The 17,786-nt window shown below is 39.4% G+C and overlaps 1 protein-coding gene across 2 annotated transcripts in view; it reads left to right on the forward strand.

Moving 5' to 3' along the window:
• Positions 1-17,786, forward strand: part of LOC140480054 (rho GTPase-activating protein 29-like) — a 127,379-nt gene that overhangs the window by 99,006 nt on the left and 10,587 nt on the right. For both annotated transcript variants that reach the window (XM_072574618.1, XM_072574620.1), the window contains 4 exons: positions 5,008-5,171; positions 12,676-12,864; positions 16,055-16,192; positions 16,288-16,520. In XM_072574618.1, coding sequence (XP_072430719.1) covers positions 5,008-5,171; positions 12,676-12,864; positions 16,055-16,192; positions 16,288-16,520 — 724 coding nt within the window. The remainder of the gene's footprint in view (positions 1-5,007; positions 5,172-12,675; positions 12,865-16,054; positions 16,193-16,287; positions 16,521-17,786) is intronic.

The following is a 17,786-nucleotide window of genomic DNA, read 5'->3' on the forward strand; positions in this document are numbered from 1 at the left end:
GTTTAATAGTGTTTTGGAGGGAGCAAATGTGATTGCCAGGATTGATCTGCATTCAGAAGCCTCTGCTGCAAATCAAACAGAATACTGAGTTGAATATACTAGATCAGAATTTCCTGTCTTTGCATTTTCTTTTCACTTTTTTGCTGTGCTTGCTTTCAAAGGATACTGCACTTTTTCTTTCCATCTGGTTGCGCAAGATGCAGCGGCCCCAGATAAGCTCCTTCCACAAAAGAATTGATATTAAAACTTCTAAGTGAAGTCTTCAGAATGAACTTATAGATTGGTTCGACTGGTGTGAATATGTGCACAGGCTGCCTGGAGAAGATATGCTTTGCTAAGAGAGTGTCATCCATTCTGGCTAAATGACCAGACCAACTCTGATGTAACTAACTCAATGTGCTGGGAATGCTTGGTATATTAGCTAAAGTGAGCAATGTCTGATCTTTTGTCCTATCATCTGATGTTCAGAAGCTTCCCAATACATGCCTTTATCTCTGTATTCTGATTTGCACTGTCGTTTTTAACCTGAATTGTTCATGTGGCAATACAGAAACTATACCTTTTTTGAGGTTTAGCTTCTTAATTCTTAACTTAGCTCCTCGTTCTGATGTTGCAAAACCACCTTTTTTCATGTCTATGTTGCTGGTACATACATGGACCATAGTAGTTGGATCCTTACCCCTTCTACTGCGAGTTCCTTTCTCAACCTGAACTGTTCTGCCCTGACTTCTAACATCTGGCAGGCAACACAACCGACTGGACCTGCATTCGTTTCTGCAGAAACACTATTGAGCCTTCTAACCATGTTATCTCTCTTCTTACCATCCCCATTTTAATGTCTCCTTGGGAAGTATTCAGTTAGTTGATCTGACCTTCAGCCTCCACTCTTGCATCTAATGTTTATTTTGTTTCTAAAGTTGAAAGCTCCTTATTTCGTGGACAATTGGTGCTCCTGTGTTCCTTTACCTGCCTTTTTTGGAGTCATGTTTTTAATGTCCCTGAACATTGACTAATCCCTAAGAGATATGATTGTGACCTGATACAAAGAATGCAAGAAACACACCTCCTTCCTAGTGCATCACATTGTCTGCTGTTTAATTTACAATTCATAGCTTTGAGCTAAAGCTGCACAAATTTCAAATATTTAATGTGAAAATGTTTGGTCTGGATCATATTAGTGCAGACTTTCTTTTAATCAACCTGGTTAGAAATATTATTACACACCTTTCGAGCAGGTGGAACTTGAGACTAGGTCTCTTAGCTCCGAGATGGGGACATTACCACTAGAGCACAAGAGCCCCTTGTCTTCACACTAGTATCCAGGAGCGCTCTCATGCTGTAACTGTGGCACATCAACTGTCCTGCTATCCTTAAAGTGTTCTAATTTAACTGATCAACTATTCAATTATGTTTACTTATGTTTTGATATTTTTTAACCTTACCAATCAGATGCTATTGTCCAACTGCATGTGAACCTTAGAAATAGAATAATCATTAGTGATATACTAAACACTCACCAAATAGCTTCTTCTAGCAGAGTAAGAATCAATTTCTGGGGGCTGTAAGTTATGAAAAGAAAAAGCAAAGGAGCACCTCTTTTCCTACATCCCTCAACCCTCTCAATAACTTAGTTCCACTATTCTAAAGTCATATACCATTTTGCATGCTCCTACCACCTGGAATATTGTGTAGAACTATGTGGGCCACATTTTGTAAGAAAGACTTCAGTGGCCTGGAGAACATACAAAAGGATTGGACTCTCTGGAGGCAGGAAACATATTTTCGCTGATGGGGAGTCCCAAATTGAGTTAAAAATAAGGGGTAGGCCATTTAGGACAGAGATGAGGAGAAACTTCTTCATGCAGAGAGTGGTGGTGTGTGGAATGCTGTGCCCCACAAGGCAGTGGAGGCCCAGTTTTTGGATTCGTTTAAGAAAGAGTTGGATAGAGCTCTCAAGGATAGTGGAATCAAGGGTTATGGAGATAAGGCAGGAACAGGATACTGATTGAGGATGATCAGCCACGATCATAATGAATGATGGTGCAGGCTCGAAGGGCAGAATGGCCTACTCCTGCCCCTATTATCTATAAAAGAGGTTTACCAGAACGTTACCAGGGATGAAAGAGTTGATTTTACTTGGAGTGATTTAAGAAGCTGGGATTTCAAACAAAGTACTGGAGAAACTCAGCAGGTCTGACAGTATCTGTGGAGAGAGAATAAGCACTAACCTTTTTGAGTCCAGTGTACCTTTTCTTTGGAACCCTAGTATTTTGCTTTTGGAGAAGCTGAGTTATTTTTCTTAAAGCATCAATGCTTAAAAGGAGGTCTAATAGAGCTGCCCAAATTGGAGGTTTTGTTTGAGTAACTAAGACAATGTTCTTCTGACAATGAGAGATTATAGATTTAAAATCATTTGCAAAAGGAACTACATTGGAAATTAGATTTCTTCACACAGCACTGCTATGATCTGGAAACCACTGTCTGAAATTATTGTGAAATCAGATTTTTTAGTAATTTTCAAAAGGCAATTAGAAATTCACTTGAAAGGGATTAATTTACAGAATTATAAATTAAAAAGCTGGGCTTGGAATTACATTGGACAGTTCAAAGACTAAACAGAGGTGCAGTGGGTAAAGTGGTCTTGTGTTCCAAAATATTCCATGTTTCTAATGCATATAGTATCACTGCAGTATTTTTTAAAAACTGTTTTCAAAGTAATCCTTTTGGAGACATTGGTCTGATTTTGTGTTTTCAAATTTTCTTAAATTTTCCGGCCATTTTCTATGTCACTAGATTAGCAGCAATCTTTCATTTACAAACTTATTGTAATTTTGTTTTTAGATGGATTGAAGAATGTGATCAGCAATAATGTAATTACATTTTGCATTTCATTTTCAAGTTAGCATGTTTACATGCTTGTTTCCTGCATTTTAATGAAAAAGTAGATGCAATGAGATTCTGCTTTATACCAGTGTTTATTTTCTAAATTGTGCATTTTTCACTTACTCCTCTCTTTGTTTAAAATGTGTTGGAAGCATATATTGCAAATTGAGTTCAAAATATATTCTATCATGTCATTCAGGTTAGCACAATAGACTATTTACATTTGTCTCAGCTAATTGTATAAAATTATTAGCTGGCTCTCTGTTCGCTATTATGTTCTTGCCAAGTCCCACCTCTAGAACTGTTAGCGCAAAAACGTAATAGGTAATTTCCTTGATTAGTTGGTCCAGAAATTCCGCTGTCTAATTCCTATTTCTCAGCTTCCCAAGCACAATATAGTGGACAGGAAATGTGTATGCTTGCCAAATAGCAAAAGCATAATTGAATAGATGGCATAACAATGGATCAAATCTAAGCTCTGCAGCCCTGACACAGCTAGTCATGTATGGTGGTAAAACAACTAATTGAACAATTAATAGGAGGAATGAACTTCACAAATATCTCCATCCTCAATGATTGAAGTTCAGTTCATCAGTGCAAAAAATTAAGCTGATACATTGTCATCCATCTTCAGCCAGGTGTCCAACATACTACCCTGATGAACTCCTGCAGGGATGTCCGGAATCTGAGTTGACTGATTGCCAACAGCCACAACCACCTTCCTTTATGCTAAGTTTGACTCCAATCAGTGGGGAGTTTTTTTTCCTCATTCCTATGATTGCTATGACTTATTGATACCATAATCGATCAAATGCTGCCTTGGTATCAAGGCTCCACTCACTTCTGGAATTCACTGCCTTCAATGACATTCACTCTCTTCACCAGTAATGTAGAATGATTAGATTAGATTCCCTACAGTGTCCACCCAACAAGTCCACACTGACCCTCTGAAGAGTAACCTACCCAGACACATTTCCTTCTGACTAATGCACCTAACACTATATGGGCAATTTAGCATGGCCAATTCACCTGACCTGCACATCTTTGGACTGTGGGAGAAAACAGGAGCACTCTGAGGAATCCCACGCAGACACGCAGAGAATGTGCAAACTCCACACAGTTGCCTGAGGCTGGAATCGAACCTGGGTCCCTGGTGCTGTGAGGCACCAGTGCTAACCACTGAGCCACCATGCTGCCCCATATAGCAATAGTGTGTGCCATCTCCAAGATGCACTGTAGTAACTCACCAAGGCTTGTCTGACAGTAGCTTCCAAAGCCGTAATGTCCACCACTCTTAAGTTTCCTTTCAAGCCTCATGCTATCCTGGCTTGGAAGTATGTCACTGTTCCTTCACTGTCCCTCATTCAAAATTCTAGAACTCATTTCCTGACAGCCCTGATTTTGTTTCCTCATCTTTTCTTACTTTTTCATTTATTTCTAGCCTTTCTCTCGTTCAACCCTTGGGGTGTTCCTGCACCCTAAGCAATGCAATGGTTCAAGAAAGCAGCTCACCACCTCGGGCAATGTTCAGCTTCAACGCTTTTATTTTTAAAACCTGCTCTGACCAGATATTTGCATAAGCTTCACACACTCCTGCCAAGAAGTATGAACATTAGATCCATCATAGATCATGTGGAATGCGTTTCTGATTTTCAGATTCCCCATCACTCGCTCACCATTTGCTAACCTCAAACAACATGGTACGGTCATGTCTGACAGGAATGTGTGAATGTTGGGCTTGAATTTTAGCTTTTCTTGCCTCATATCAAAAGAAAATTGACCTCCTGCTATCCCGTCCAAAGACTGCTATAATCCACCTGTCTGAAGCCTCATCCCTTCCATCCTTCCTTTCTTGAGACTTTGATGTCCTGTTTCCCATCCTGCACCCTGGCTCTCAGGTAGCTGCTGTGCTAGCCACAACTAATCTGGCTTTTAGTTTTCTTATCACACTGCCTTAATGTTAATGAGGTTCAAAGCTCAATGCTGAAGTATTCTCATCATTCAAGTGCAAAGATGGTATAAACTATGTACAACCTAAGAAACTTGTACTGTATGTCACAAATTAAGAATATTGAAAGACTGCTATAAACTAATCTGTGCTCTGCTCCTTTCCTTGTGATGTAGGTTTAAATGAGATTGTGGCAGAGATGACAAGTTCTCCAGGGCCCTTCCGCAATACTCTTATGTCAAAGGCAGCACAAACACACAAGTTACGAAAGTTGCGAGCCCCATCAAAGTGTAGAGAATGTGACAGCCTTGTTGTTTTTCATGGAGCTGAATGTGAAGAGGTATATGATCTTTGATTAAAGTGGTAGCATTTTTCCACTTTGACATTCTATATTGACAAAAGGAGGCTTATATTTATGCTGGATGAAGGAAAGAATAGTTTTTATGAAATTTGGCATAGATGTTTTAGTCTATCAATAGTAATTCATGTGTCAAACTCAAAAAAACGCTACACAAAGTAGGTTTCTCATTCTTGGTTTTGCATTTTAGAATATAAGCTGTTTAAAATACAGGTTTTTGACTTACTACTTGCTAAATGGAGAGCCTGAGTCTCTGAGGGTTCTTTTGTTTTGAGAAAATGGATAAAATAATGGAAATGTTAATGTACACTATGCAGCAATCTAGTGAAGCCACCCAACACTACATGAATGCAAAAACACCATGTAAGTAGACTAATGTGATTGTACAACCACTGGGCCCTTTTGCAGCTAGTTGTGAATAGTAATATATAATAAAACAACTAACAGGAAAATAAAGCTCCACTGACATAAACTACTCTCAGACAGATTTTTTTTATTCCTCCTGAGGCCCCAAGCATCATTGATGCCTCTGTCCATCCAGTTCAATTCATTTTACTTAATCATGAACAATAGTTGAAGGAGCTGGCTACATCAGTAGAAATAGGCCCTGAACACATTCTCAGCTGTAATGCTGATAAAGAAGCTCCATTCCATTTTTCAATTGCAGCAACAGGACTGGAATCTACCCAGCAATGCAGAAAATGACTCAGTAGACCCAAGCAAGATAAGACAACCAGGGACCCCAACAACAAATTGTGACCATGGAAGTGATCTCCTGTGTACACTTGAAAGCATTCATTTGTGGATGTTTGTGAGGTTCAGATCTAGATGCTTTTCTGCAACGTGACTAGCAGCAAAATGACATCACAGAACTACAAGTTGAAGGAATAATGCTGTACCACCTAAAATGAAGCTAAAAAATACACAAATTCCACACAAAATTGGAAAATGAATTTCTGTTCACACTGTAAATTCTATGACTTTATACAGGTTAATAGATGGGACAGGTTAAGAGGGATATGGGTCAAATGCTGATAAATGGGACTAGTTCAGTTCAGGAAATCTGGGTAAGGTAGGCCAAAGGGCCTTTTTTTTTGCTGTATACCTCTGAGTCTGTGTGCAGTTGGGCTAATTACTACCCCATCAGTATGCCTTCAATCATCAATAAAATAATGGAAGGTGCTCTTGATATGTAATATCCTACCCACCAATGCTCATTGTGCAAGGCAACTGAACTCCCCATCACAGTTGTGATCAAAACATGGACAAAAGAGCTGAGAGTGATATGAAGGTAGCATTTGACAGAGTACAGCATCATCAAGATATCTTCAAACATTTAAAGTCAATGGGAATCCAGGAAATCTTCAAAAGTTCGAGTCATACTTAGCACCAAAGAAAAGTGTCTATTATTGGAAGCCTAAGACATAGCTAACTGGTTTTCTTAGAACAGTGCCCTAGGCTTGGCCATTTTCAGCAGTTTATCCATCTGTCATTAGCTCAGAAATGAATATGCTCACTCCTGAATTTAGTACCATTTGCAACTCCTCATAACAGAAGCAGTCTGGGCTCACATTCAACATGACTTGACAACATTCAGACTTAGGTTCATAAGTGGAAAGTTATATTTAGGCCACACAAGTGCCAGGAAATGATCATCCCCATCAAAAAAGCATTTGACTACCTCCTTTTAATATCCAATGGCATTTCCATCACTTGAGGCTGGGAATGCTGCAGTGAATTACTTGATCTCTGGCTCCACAAATCTCATCTGTCTACCAGGCACCACTTACGTGTATGATTTGGCATTTGCCTGGATTAGTGTGGCTGCAGAGATATTGAAGACATTCAGCACTATCAAGGCAAAGCAGTCTCCATTGTCAGCATCCTCTCTACTATCTTCAACATTCACTCCTCCAGTATCTCACATACAATGGCAATAGGTTGTACAATATGCAACATGCACTACAGTAATTCACCAAACCTCTTAAACCGTACCATTTGTACCTCTGATTTCCAGCACTACAAGAGGGTCAGTTAGACATCTGGGAAGAGAATTATCAGAAAGTTTCCCTGCAAGCCACATGCCATTCTGAATTGAAGTTATATCACTGTCCTTTCACTGTCACAGGCTCAACATCCTGGAACTCCCTTCCATACGGCACTGTAGTGACGCCACATGAACTACAGCAGTTAAGAACATGCCTCGCAACACCATTCCTAAGGGTGTTTTGGGATTAACAAAAATAATGCTAGCTTTGCCAGTGACACTTTCATCCCTTGAATAATTTATTTTCAATTGTCATATTGACATCATAGATATACTGTCTTTTTATTTTTCTATTTAAATTTTGGACTGAAATAGGAAAATAACTTGTTTAAAAACCAAGGATTGTTGAAGGATTACTGCAGTTTTTAGAAGCATGTAATCTGGCACTTATTGTGAGTTACAAAAGGGAGACGGTTCAATACTCTCTTCTTGGAGATTGCCATTATCTGGTACTTGCAGATGTAAATGTTGCTTACCATTTTTCAGCCCAACCCAAACCTCGACCAGGTCTTGCTGCATTTAGACAGACTGTTCCAGCTGTAGTATCGGAGTTGTTACAAACAATGCTCAGTGTTTATACAGTCATCAGCAAACATCCAACCTGTTACCTTTTGTCATGAGGAGGGGTGGAAGTCACTAATGTATTGTCAGACCATCATCTTTATATTTTGTGGTGTACTCATGTAAACCAAGATACTTCCAAGGTGGTCACTAAATTGAACTACAAAAAGCTGTTGGGCATGTTTGAAAACATTTGGGCCCCATCTTTAGTTGCTAGATCTGTTGAAAGTCTGTTTATCTTAACATGATGGTGCCAAAATATACAATGAAGGGTATCCTAATTGTGACACTGAGACTTCAGATTTTCAAGAACTGTGTGGTGGTGGTCACTCATGCTAATACTGTCATGGAAGTGTGGGAAATTGCTCAGATAAGTCCTGTACATAAAAAGCAGGAGAAATCCAACCTGGCTAATTACCGCCCCATTAGTCTACTGTCACTAATCAGTAAACTGATGGAAGGTATCAGTAATATAATCACGCAGCACCAGCTTTGTGATGCCCAGTTTAGGTTCCACAAGGGTCATTCAGCTCCTGACTTCATTAAAGTCTTTGTTCAAGCTTGGACAAAGGAGCTGAATTCCAGAGGTGATGCAAGAGTGACAGCCCCTGGCATCAAGGCTGCGTTCACTGTGTGTTGCACCAAGGAACTGTACAAAACTGGAATCAATGGTTATCAGGTGGCAGAGTTGTCACATAAGAAAATGGTTGTGGTTGTTGGAGGTCAGTCATGTCAGCTGCAGGACATCTCTGCAGGAGTTCCTCAGAGTAGTGTCCTAAGTCTAACCATCTTTAGCTGCTTCATCAATGGCCTTCCTTCCATCGAAAGGTCAGAAGTGGAGATTTTCACTGATGATTGCACAAAATTCACGATTCCTCAGATATTGATGCAGTCCATGTTTAAATGCGACAAGATCTTGACAATGTCCAGGCTTGGGCTAACAAGTGGCAAGTAACATTTGTGCCACACAAATGCCAAGCTTTGACCATCACCAATAAGAGACAATCTAACCACTATCTCTTGACAGTCAATGGTATTATCATTACTGTACCCCCCACTGTCAACATCCTAGGGGTTTACCATTGACCAGAAACAACTGGACTCGCCACATAAACATAATAGCTACAAGAACAGGTCGGAGGATAGGAATAGAGCTGAAAAATGTGTTGCTGGAAAAGCACAGCAGGTCAGGCAACATCCAAGGAGCAGGAGAATCGACATTTCGGGCATAAGCCCTTCTTCAGGAGGCTTGGAATACTCTGGTGAGTAACTCACCTCTTGACTCCCCAAGCCAGCCCCTCTACAAGGTGCAATTGGGAGTGTGATGGAATACTTCCCCCTTGCCTGGATGAGTGCAGCTCCAACAACAGTAAAGAAGCTTGACACTCTTCAGGACAAAGCAGCCCGCTTGATTGGCATCACACCCACAAACATTCACTCTCTCCAACACTGATGCTCAATAGTTGTAATAAGTACTATCTGCAGAAATTCACCAAAGTTCTTCAGATAGCACCTTCTAGAACAAGGGCAACAGATACATAGGAACACCACCACCTGCAGGTTCACCTCCAAGCCAGTCACCAACCTGACTTGGAAGTGTATTGCCATTCCTTCACTGTTGTTGGGCCAAAGTCCTGGAATTCTCTTCCCAATGGCATTGCAGGTCAATCTACAGTAGGTAGATTGCAGTGGTTCAAGAAGGCAGCTCTCCAATACCTTCTCAAAAGCAACTAGGGACACACAATAAATGCTAGATAGCCTGCAAAGTGTAGGACCCACACATGAATTTTAAAAAAAAAGACAGATTCGGGAGGATGAGCTAAAGTGTGGTTTTTCCGCTCTTGTTGGTTCCAAAATCGACCCCAACAAGCCCACTCTAGCAGTTGTGTTTTATAGGTCAGGTCAGTCAATAGTGGTGTTACTGAGCTACTCTTCATGATAGACATTAAGGACCCCCAACCAGATTGCATTTTGAGCACTTGCCACCCTCAGTGCAAGCTACAGATGGTGTTTGTCCTGCAGCAGATTCATTGACTGAAGGAAAGACAATAAATGGTAATCAGCAGGAAATTCCTCACCCATGTTTGATGTGATGAGAATTCATAAGGTCCAGAGTCGATGCTGAGTCCTCCCAAGGCAACTCCCTCCTTACTGGATAGCACTGTGTCACCAGGTCTTCTGGGTCTAATCAGTCAATGGGACAAGGCATGGCATGCCTTCCTACACTCTTCATTGAGCCAGGGTTGATCCTTAGGATGTAGGACAAGAATATTTATGGTGATTCCTAGGACATTGTCTATAATGTGTGATTCTTTGAGAATTGTGATGTCACGTTGTTGTCAGGTCATCCATCTGGTTTCTTTCTTTTTATCAAACTTTGTAGTGCTTAGAAAAAACTGAGAGGCTTGCTAGGCCATTTCAGAGGGCAGTTAAGAGTCGCCCACATTGCTGGTGATCTGGCATCGCCTGTAGGCCAGACCAAATGAAGATGCTAGACTTTCCTAAATAACACTAATGGGCCAGAATGTTTTTTTAACAACTTTCAACAATTTTATTTCATAGACATCATTTAGAACAGCTTTCAATTCCAAATTTACTCCCTGTCTATATCTTTTTGCTGACTCTCTTCCTCTTCTTGACATATTATTTTCTTACCTGTCAGGTGTTATCGGCAAGTTTAGCTGCCATACATTTGGTCCCCTTCTCCAGATAATTGATATAGATTGTAATTAGTTGAGAATTTGTGGCCACCTAGTAACTGCAGCATGCCAACCAGACACACCCTTTATCAATATTCTCTGTTTCCTGTTAGCTAACTAACCCTTTTTTTACATACTAATATGTTACCCCCACACCACGTGCTTTATCTTGTAAAGCAAGCTTTGATATGTCACCTTATATATCTTTTAGAAGTTCAAGTGCAGCTCACTTACTGGTTTACCTCATCCATCATGAATATTACTTTGTCAAAAATTGAAATAGATTACTAAATACAATATCCCTTTTGCAAAGCCAAATTGGGTCTGCCTGATCACATTGTGGTTTTCCAGGTATCTGTTATACCCTCCTCAATGACGGATTCTTGCACCTTCCCTTGGTGTTGGGCTAACTGGCCTAAATTTTCTACTTTCTGCCTCTCTCCATTATTGAATAATTGTCTTACATTTGCTATTTTCAAATCCACTGGGGCCCTAGCAGAACAAAAAGAATTCTTGGAATATTCTAATACATTCAATAACAACACTACCCTTTTTTGTTTAAAAGGCCCTAGGGTGGAGTTCAGCCAATCCTGGGGATTTATCAGCCTTAAATTGATGTTTGTTTTGAGTCCATCCCTCCTCATTGTCTTTTGATTTGCAATTATGTTTGTGCGTTTTCTAGGTCTTTTACCGTAGAGGGGAAAATTATTCAGGTTTCCACTAAATTTCCTTCACATGATGATGGGATAGTGTAGGGGGATGGGCTTAGATTAGTTCATAGGTCAGTGCAACATCAAGGGCCGAAGGGCCTATTCTGCGCTGTTTTGTTCTATGTTCTATGATCTAGCACCTTGTCCATTACTGGTTAACAATTTTCCCTTTGACCTTGTTAGTGTACAGTAAGTTAAAATGATTTTGTCATATGAGTTGAACGTGCAAATTAAGAAATACCATTCAGATGTTTCCAGATACCAAATAATGATAACACAATGCAGTTAGGGATGAGACAAGTGTGAATATAATTAGACCCTAGCTTATTGGCTATAATTATAGGTCTCATGGTCAGTAGTCAGAGTCTACAGGATAGTTGAAAGTTTATTTGCCTTAATGATAATTCACAAATTTCAAGTCTATTTATGAAATTTATGGAGAAAAGATGCATTTTTCATGTAATGGAATACTGTAGGACAGACAGTTGTGGAAAAACAAAATGTGTACTAATCATAATAAATTAAAGTTTACTTAATACAAGTCTGGCTAGAAACACAAAGCTTTTGCAGGGTGAGCCACCCTTTCTTGAAACTGCAATCGTGGTAAACTCCGTTAACAGTGTAAATTGGACCATACATAGAAAGATAGGGATCTCACCAAGAAAAAAACAGTTTTAATTCATTCCCATTCCTCCAACTTTGAGTAACCTGATTTAAAGACACTGAACAGGAGTGGGGAAAGATTATCTGTTTATTATTTCCATTGGTATCTAATATATACATATAAATATGTATATCTGTGTAGAGAATATTTTGTTTAATAGTGCCTGTGCATCTAAGAAAATTAGTACATTGGAAAAGCATTCCTGAACCAATGGACTCATGATTTTAAATGGACTGTGGCCAGTCTTGTGTGGCAGGGTAAATAATTTAGTACCCACTTGAAATATCACAGAAAATGCTAACTTAAGTAGTTTTGGAGATGCTTTTTAAATATTACAGGTAGATGACCCTTTTTCCGATCCGAAAAGCTCAAAATCCAAAGGATTTTTGGGAAGTTGTTATCTCATTAACAAGGTGGTTTGGTGTGCAAACAGTTAACCCAATCCCACAACAACTCGATGCATGTCGCTAAGATGCGACGCGCGGGGGGGGGCGTGGCCCAGCACTAGCAGGCCTCAATTCTTTTTCAGGGCCCGTTACTCACAGTGAGTCTGCTGTCCAGTAAGATATTTTTTAAATTTCACCATTGAACTGTCACTTATTCCGAAATTAAAAAAATTTCGAATTCTGAAAACCAGCTGGTCCCAAGCTTTTCGGATATAGGATTGTGTACCTGTACACGCTGATTTGGCCAATTGTTCCCAGATTGTACTGAGTCTTATTTACTATGTGTTCAAGTCTTTGTATCAATCTTGAACTGATGTTAACATTCTGAACTGAAAATTACATTTCATTTCGCTTGACAGTGTACTTTAGCATGCCACAAAAAGTGCCTAGAGACTCTAGCCATACAGTGTGGCCACAAAAAACTTCAAGGACGGCTACACCTGTTTGGGGTGGATTTCAATCAAACTGTAAAAAATAGTTCTGATGGAATTCCCTTTATTATTAAAAAATGTACATCTGAGATTGAAAGCAGAGCTTTAACTACAAAGGTAAGCTTAAAATTTACTAAAACTATGTCCTGCATGTGCTGTTATTTTTGTTTAATTGTGTGTCATTTGGTTGCACAAATTATTGCAATTGAAAGTGTTTGCGTTTTTAGATTTAACTTTAGATAAAAGTCTTTTTAAATTCAGTCAAACTTTTTTGTTCAATTGTTTTCATAAAACTGCTGTTAATTAAAACATTTATTTCAGCATCCACTGATTGTATAATCACCAAATAGTAATTTATGTAAAAATAACACTCATTTTAATGATGGTGGAAAATGTTAACCGATTTCAGTACTATATGTATTTGGTTATTACCATTATACCTTCTGTTTGTTGCATACAGTGTATCAATTGCTCATCTTGAATTAATTTGTTGTCACTTCAAATTGTTTTCCCTTTGTGTGGTTATTCTATGTCTTAAGATTGCTGTCAAAGTTCTGCAATATTTTATTAGTTTATTCACAGACACAGGTGCCACGGCTAAGGTCACATTTATTGTCCGTTTCCCCTATTGTCAAACTCCATTCTGCACTTGTAGTATGACATATGTGTTTGGGTTCATGTAGCTTCATGCTTAATAGAAACATTATAAATAGGGCCTTGGCCATTTGCTCACCTCACCAGCTCTATGCAGAAACAGTCAAAGCTAGCAAGTTTGGAGAAGATTTGTAGCTAAGGTTGAGGTTTTGGATGTAAATTTGTTCGCTGAGTTGTAAGGTTTGTTTTCACACATTTCGTCACCATACTCGGTAACATCGTCAGTGAGCTTTCGGTGAAGTTTTCGGTGTTATGGCCCACTTTAGGAAATCCAAGGAAACCTAAACACATAAATAGAAAGTGAGCCATAACATCAGCGCTTCACCGGAGACTCACTGGTGATGTTACCTAGTATGTGACGAAATGTCTGAAAACGAACCTTCCAGCTCAGCGAGCAAACTTGCATCCAGAACAGTCAAAGCTTTCTGAAGGACAATGGCTATCCTGATCATATTGTTTGCTGTGTATTGAGCAAACTTGTAAATGGCCAAAGGCTGCCACTTTCACACCACGAAAAGGTGTCTGGTCTACTTCATATTATCTTGGAAAGGCAAATTATCTCAAAACTGTGAACCACTGGGTAAGCAAGCAGTTTCATGCTACTAATATGCATTGGCGATACAAGTGTTATTTTCAATTTAATAGGATGCAACCATAAATCCATATAGACTTTGATCTCCCAAACGATTGAGCAATTTTGTCCATGAGATTTATTGCCAGAATGGTACATTATCTGGAAGAGTGGGGAGCCTACACTCGCTTTCACTTTCTCCATGACAACGTCTCAGACAATCTAGGTTGACTTTCCAACCAATCAGCTATTTCACCTTGCTCTCATCAAGACAAATACAACAATATCACGTTTTAAGCCCTTGCAACAGTTTACACAGCAGTAAAAGATAGCAAGCGGCACGGTGGCCCAGTGGTTAGCACTGCTGCCTCACAGCGCCAGTTCCCGCCTCAGGCGACTGACTGTGCAGAGTTAGCACATTCTCCCCGTGTCTGCATGGGTTTCCTCTGGGTGCTCCGGTTTCCTCCCACAATCACAAAGATGTGCAGGTCAGGTGAATTGACCATGCTAAATTGCCTGTAGTGTTAGGTGAAGGGGTAAATGTAGGGGTATGTGTGGGTTGCGCTTCGGTGGGTCGGTATGGACTTGTTGGGCCAAAGGGCCTGTTTCCACACTGTAAGTAATCTTTAAAAAAAATTATCTTTCAGGAGCTATAATGTTATATTTTTTAAAACTCTCTTAAACTAATGAATTATTAGAGTGATTTCTCTTTTCATTTAGTATTGTATTATGTCAAATGTGCTGGGTTCCCTTCTTCACATATTAATAAACCAGTATATTTTTACTGATCAGCCTTCTACTTGTTGGGCCGAAGGGCCTGGTTCTACACTGTAGGAAATCTAATCTAATCTACGAATCGTCCTTTTTATTGAATTGCAGTAACAAATTTCCATAGTAGGGTTGATTGCGCAAATCTGGTTTGCTGCAAGCAGTGTGTGACAGTGGGATTGTCATAATGCTGATGTCTGTTGTACTAATAAACAGTAATATCTATTAGGTCACCCCTCAGCCTCCAATGCTCCAGGGAAGTCAGCCCCACCATATTTAGCCTCTCCCTGTAGCTAAAATTCTTCAACCGTGGCAATATCCTTGTAAATCTTTTCTGAACCCTTTCAAGTTCCACAACATCCTTCTGATAGGAAGGAGACCAGAATTGCACACACTGTTCCAAAAGTGGCCTAACCAATGTCCTGTACAGCTGCAACATGACCTTCCCATTCCTGTACTCAGTGCTCTGTCAGATAAAGGAAAGCATACCAAATGCCTTTTTCACTATCGTATCTACCTGCGACTCCACTTTCAAGGAACTATGAACCCACACTCCAAGGTCTCTTTGTTCAGCAACACTCCCCAGGACCTTACCATTAAGTGTATAATTCCTGCACTGATTTGCCTTTCCAAAGCACCTCCAGTTTTGGTGTCATCTGCAAACTTACTAACTATATTTCCTATGTTCACATCCAAATCATTCACATAAATGACGAAAAGCAGTGGACCCAGTACCGATCCTTGTGGCACAACACTGGTCACAGGCCTCATCTGAAAAGCAACCTTCCACCATCACCTTCTGTCTTCTACCTTCAAGCCAGTTCTGTACCCAAATGGCTAGTTCTCCCTGCACTCCATGAGATCTAACCTTGCTAACCAGTCTACCATGATGAGCCTTATCGAACGCTTTACTGAAGTCCATATAGATCACATCCACCGCTCTGCCCTCATCAATTCTCTTTGTTACTTCTTCAAAAAACTTAATCAAGTTCTTGACATATGATTTCCCACGCACAGAGCCATGTTGAGTATCCCTAATCAGTCAAAAGGCATTTGGATAGGTATGTGAAGTGGACAGGTTTAGAGGGATATGAGCTAAATGCTGGGAAATGAGATGTGGTCAGTTAGGATGTTTGGTCGGTGTGGATAAGTTGATCCAAAGGGTCTGTTTCCATGATGTATGACTATGACTCTCAGACTATTTTCTAATATTTGCGTTAGTAACACAACATGCATATTCCATTTCAGTTATACTTCCTACATGTGTAAAGTTAATCCAAATGTTAATTCACTTAAGTTTGTTATTTGTTCAAGGGTATTTATCGAGTGAATGGAGCAAAATCACGCGTTGAAAAATTGTGTCAAGCTTTTGAAAATGGAAAGGATTTAGTGGAACTTTCAGATTTGTATGCTCATGATATCAGCAATGTGCTAAAACTGTTCCTCCGCCAGGTAAACCCATGCAGCATATAAAACTCTTTTCAAAACAGACATTTAAAATCTAATCCTTTATTATCAGAGTGTAATCACTTATTATTATCTAATAGCTCCCAGAGCCATTGATTCCATTCCGTCTTTACAATGAATTTGTTGGCTTGGCCAAGGAAAGCCATAATATTAGTGATGAAAATGATGGAAAACCAATCATCCTAACTGTACACAAAAAAGCATCAACCAACATAGGAATGAAGAGAATCCTTTTTAAAGTCAAGGATCTACTCTGTCAGTTGCCTCAAGCCAACTACAACACTTTGCAGTACCTCATGAACCATCTTTGCAGGTATGGAAGAATATTTATATTTGGGCATTTAACAACTGAAATAGCTGAGATCTTTTGAACAGTACTGTTTCTCCCATCCCCTTCAATGTTTCATTCATGCACTGACTTAAAAGCTTGCTATCAAATGATAGGTGTATAATCAAATCCCACTCTTCAGCCATATAATCAGCTCTAGGCAGCCCTGTGATCGCTCTCCGAGCTTGGAGATGACGCTTCTTGCTGAAAATGGTGCCAATCAGAAAATAAAAGTACTTAAATCAACATTTATCTACCCATGTTAGGTTTAAAATGAAGGAGCTAGATATTGATTTTTTTATTCCACTGAGCTCAGCACTCATGTGCAATTTTACTATGCAGCAAAAGTCACTTGAGTACTTAATTACATGTGATCTTGGAAGTATTCCCTGATAACTGCCTGTATATTTTCAGTTTTATGGGATATTTCAGTTGTTGTGCTAGGAACAACTGGTGCAAGTCTCTTAAGGAATCATGACTAGTGATTACCTCATTATTGCAGGTCTGGGGGATAATTTCATAACCAGTTTTTTAATTATTGCTTGGAGGAGTCTTCAAAGATTTTGAATGACCTTATAGATGAAACCAGATATAATGTGCAGGGTCACTGGGAAATTGCAGGAGATTGACACAAAAGTTAAAATGTTCAGAGAACTGGCTGAATAGTTTCCTTCTGCACCAGAACGTTTCTATGAAATGGCAGTATCTGAACAGAACTGCTAACTTCAATCTATGTCAGATTCTTTTGTAATGTAGTGTTTAACTTCAGTGAGTTGATTTTTAATTGCTTGACTCTGGAGATACTGTTTGATTATTTTTCTGTCAACCAAGACTAGATTAGAAGCTGTTGTGTTCAATCAACTGGACATGTAGAAATTAAAAATGTTTAAAACTCCCAAATAGTTTTTCTTGAGGCTTTGTGTATTGACATTTATTATGCCTTAATTTCTACTTTCTGCCTCATATTTGTTGGAACTGCAATCATTTCACTATTTAACTATAAGCCAAAGTCTTTATTTTAACATAACATGTTCAAATGTTGTCAACGTAGTGTTGTATGTTCAACTCCAGCTGACATTTTAAAAATTCATTTTATGGGATATGCCCATTCCTTCGTGCCTTGAGAAGATGGTAGTGCACTGCCTTCTTGAGCTGCTGTAGTCCACGTGCTGCAGTCCTCTGCCACTTCTAAACAAAGTTTGGCCAAGTAGTTGGTAGTTTGCATCCACTGTTTGTTTGTTTCCACAGTTT

The sequence above is a fragment of the Chiloscyllium punctatum genome, chromosome 7, assembly GCF_047496795.1.
Source record: "Chiloscyllium punctatum isolate Juve2018m chromosome 7, sChiPun1.3, whole genome shotgun sequence".
Classification (NCBI taxonomy): Eukaryota; Metazoa; Chordata; class Chondrichthyes; order Orectolobiformes; family Hemiscylliidae; genus Chiloscyllium; species Chiloscyllium punctatum.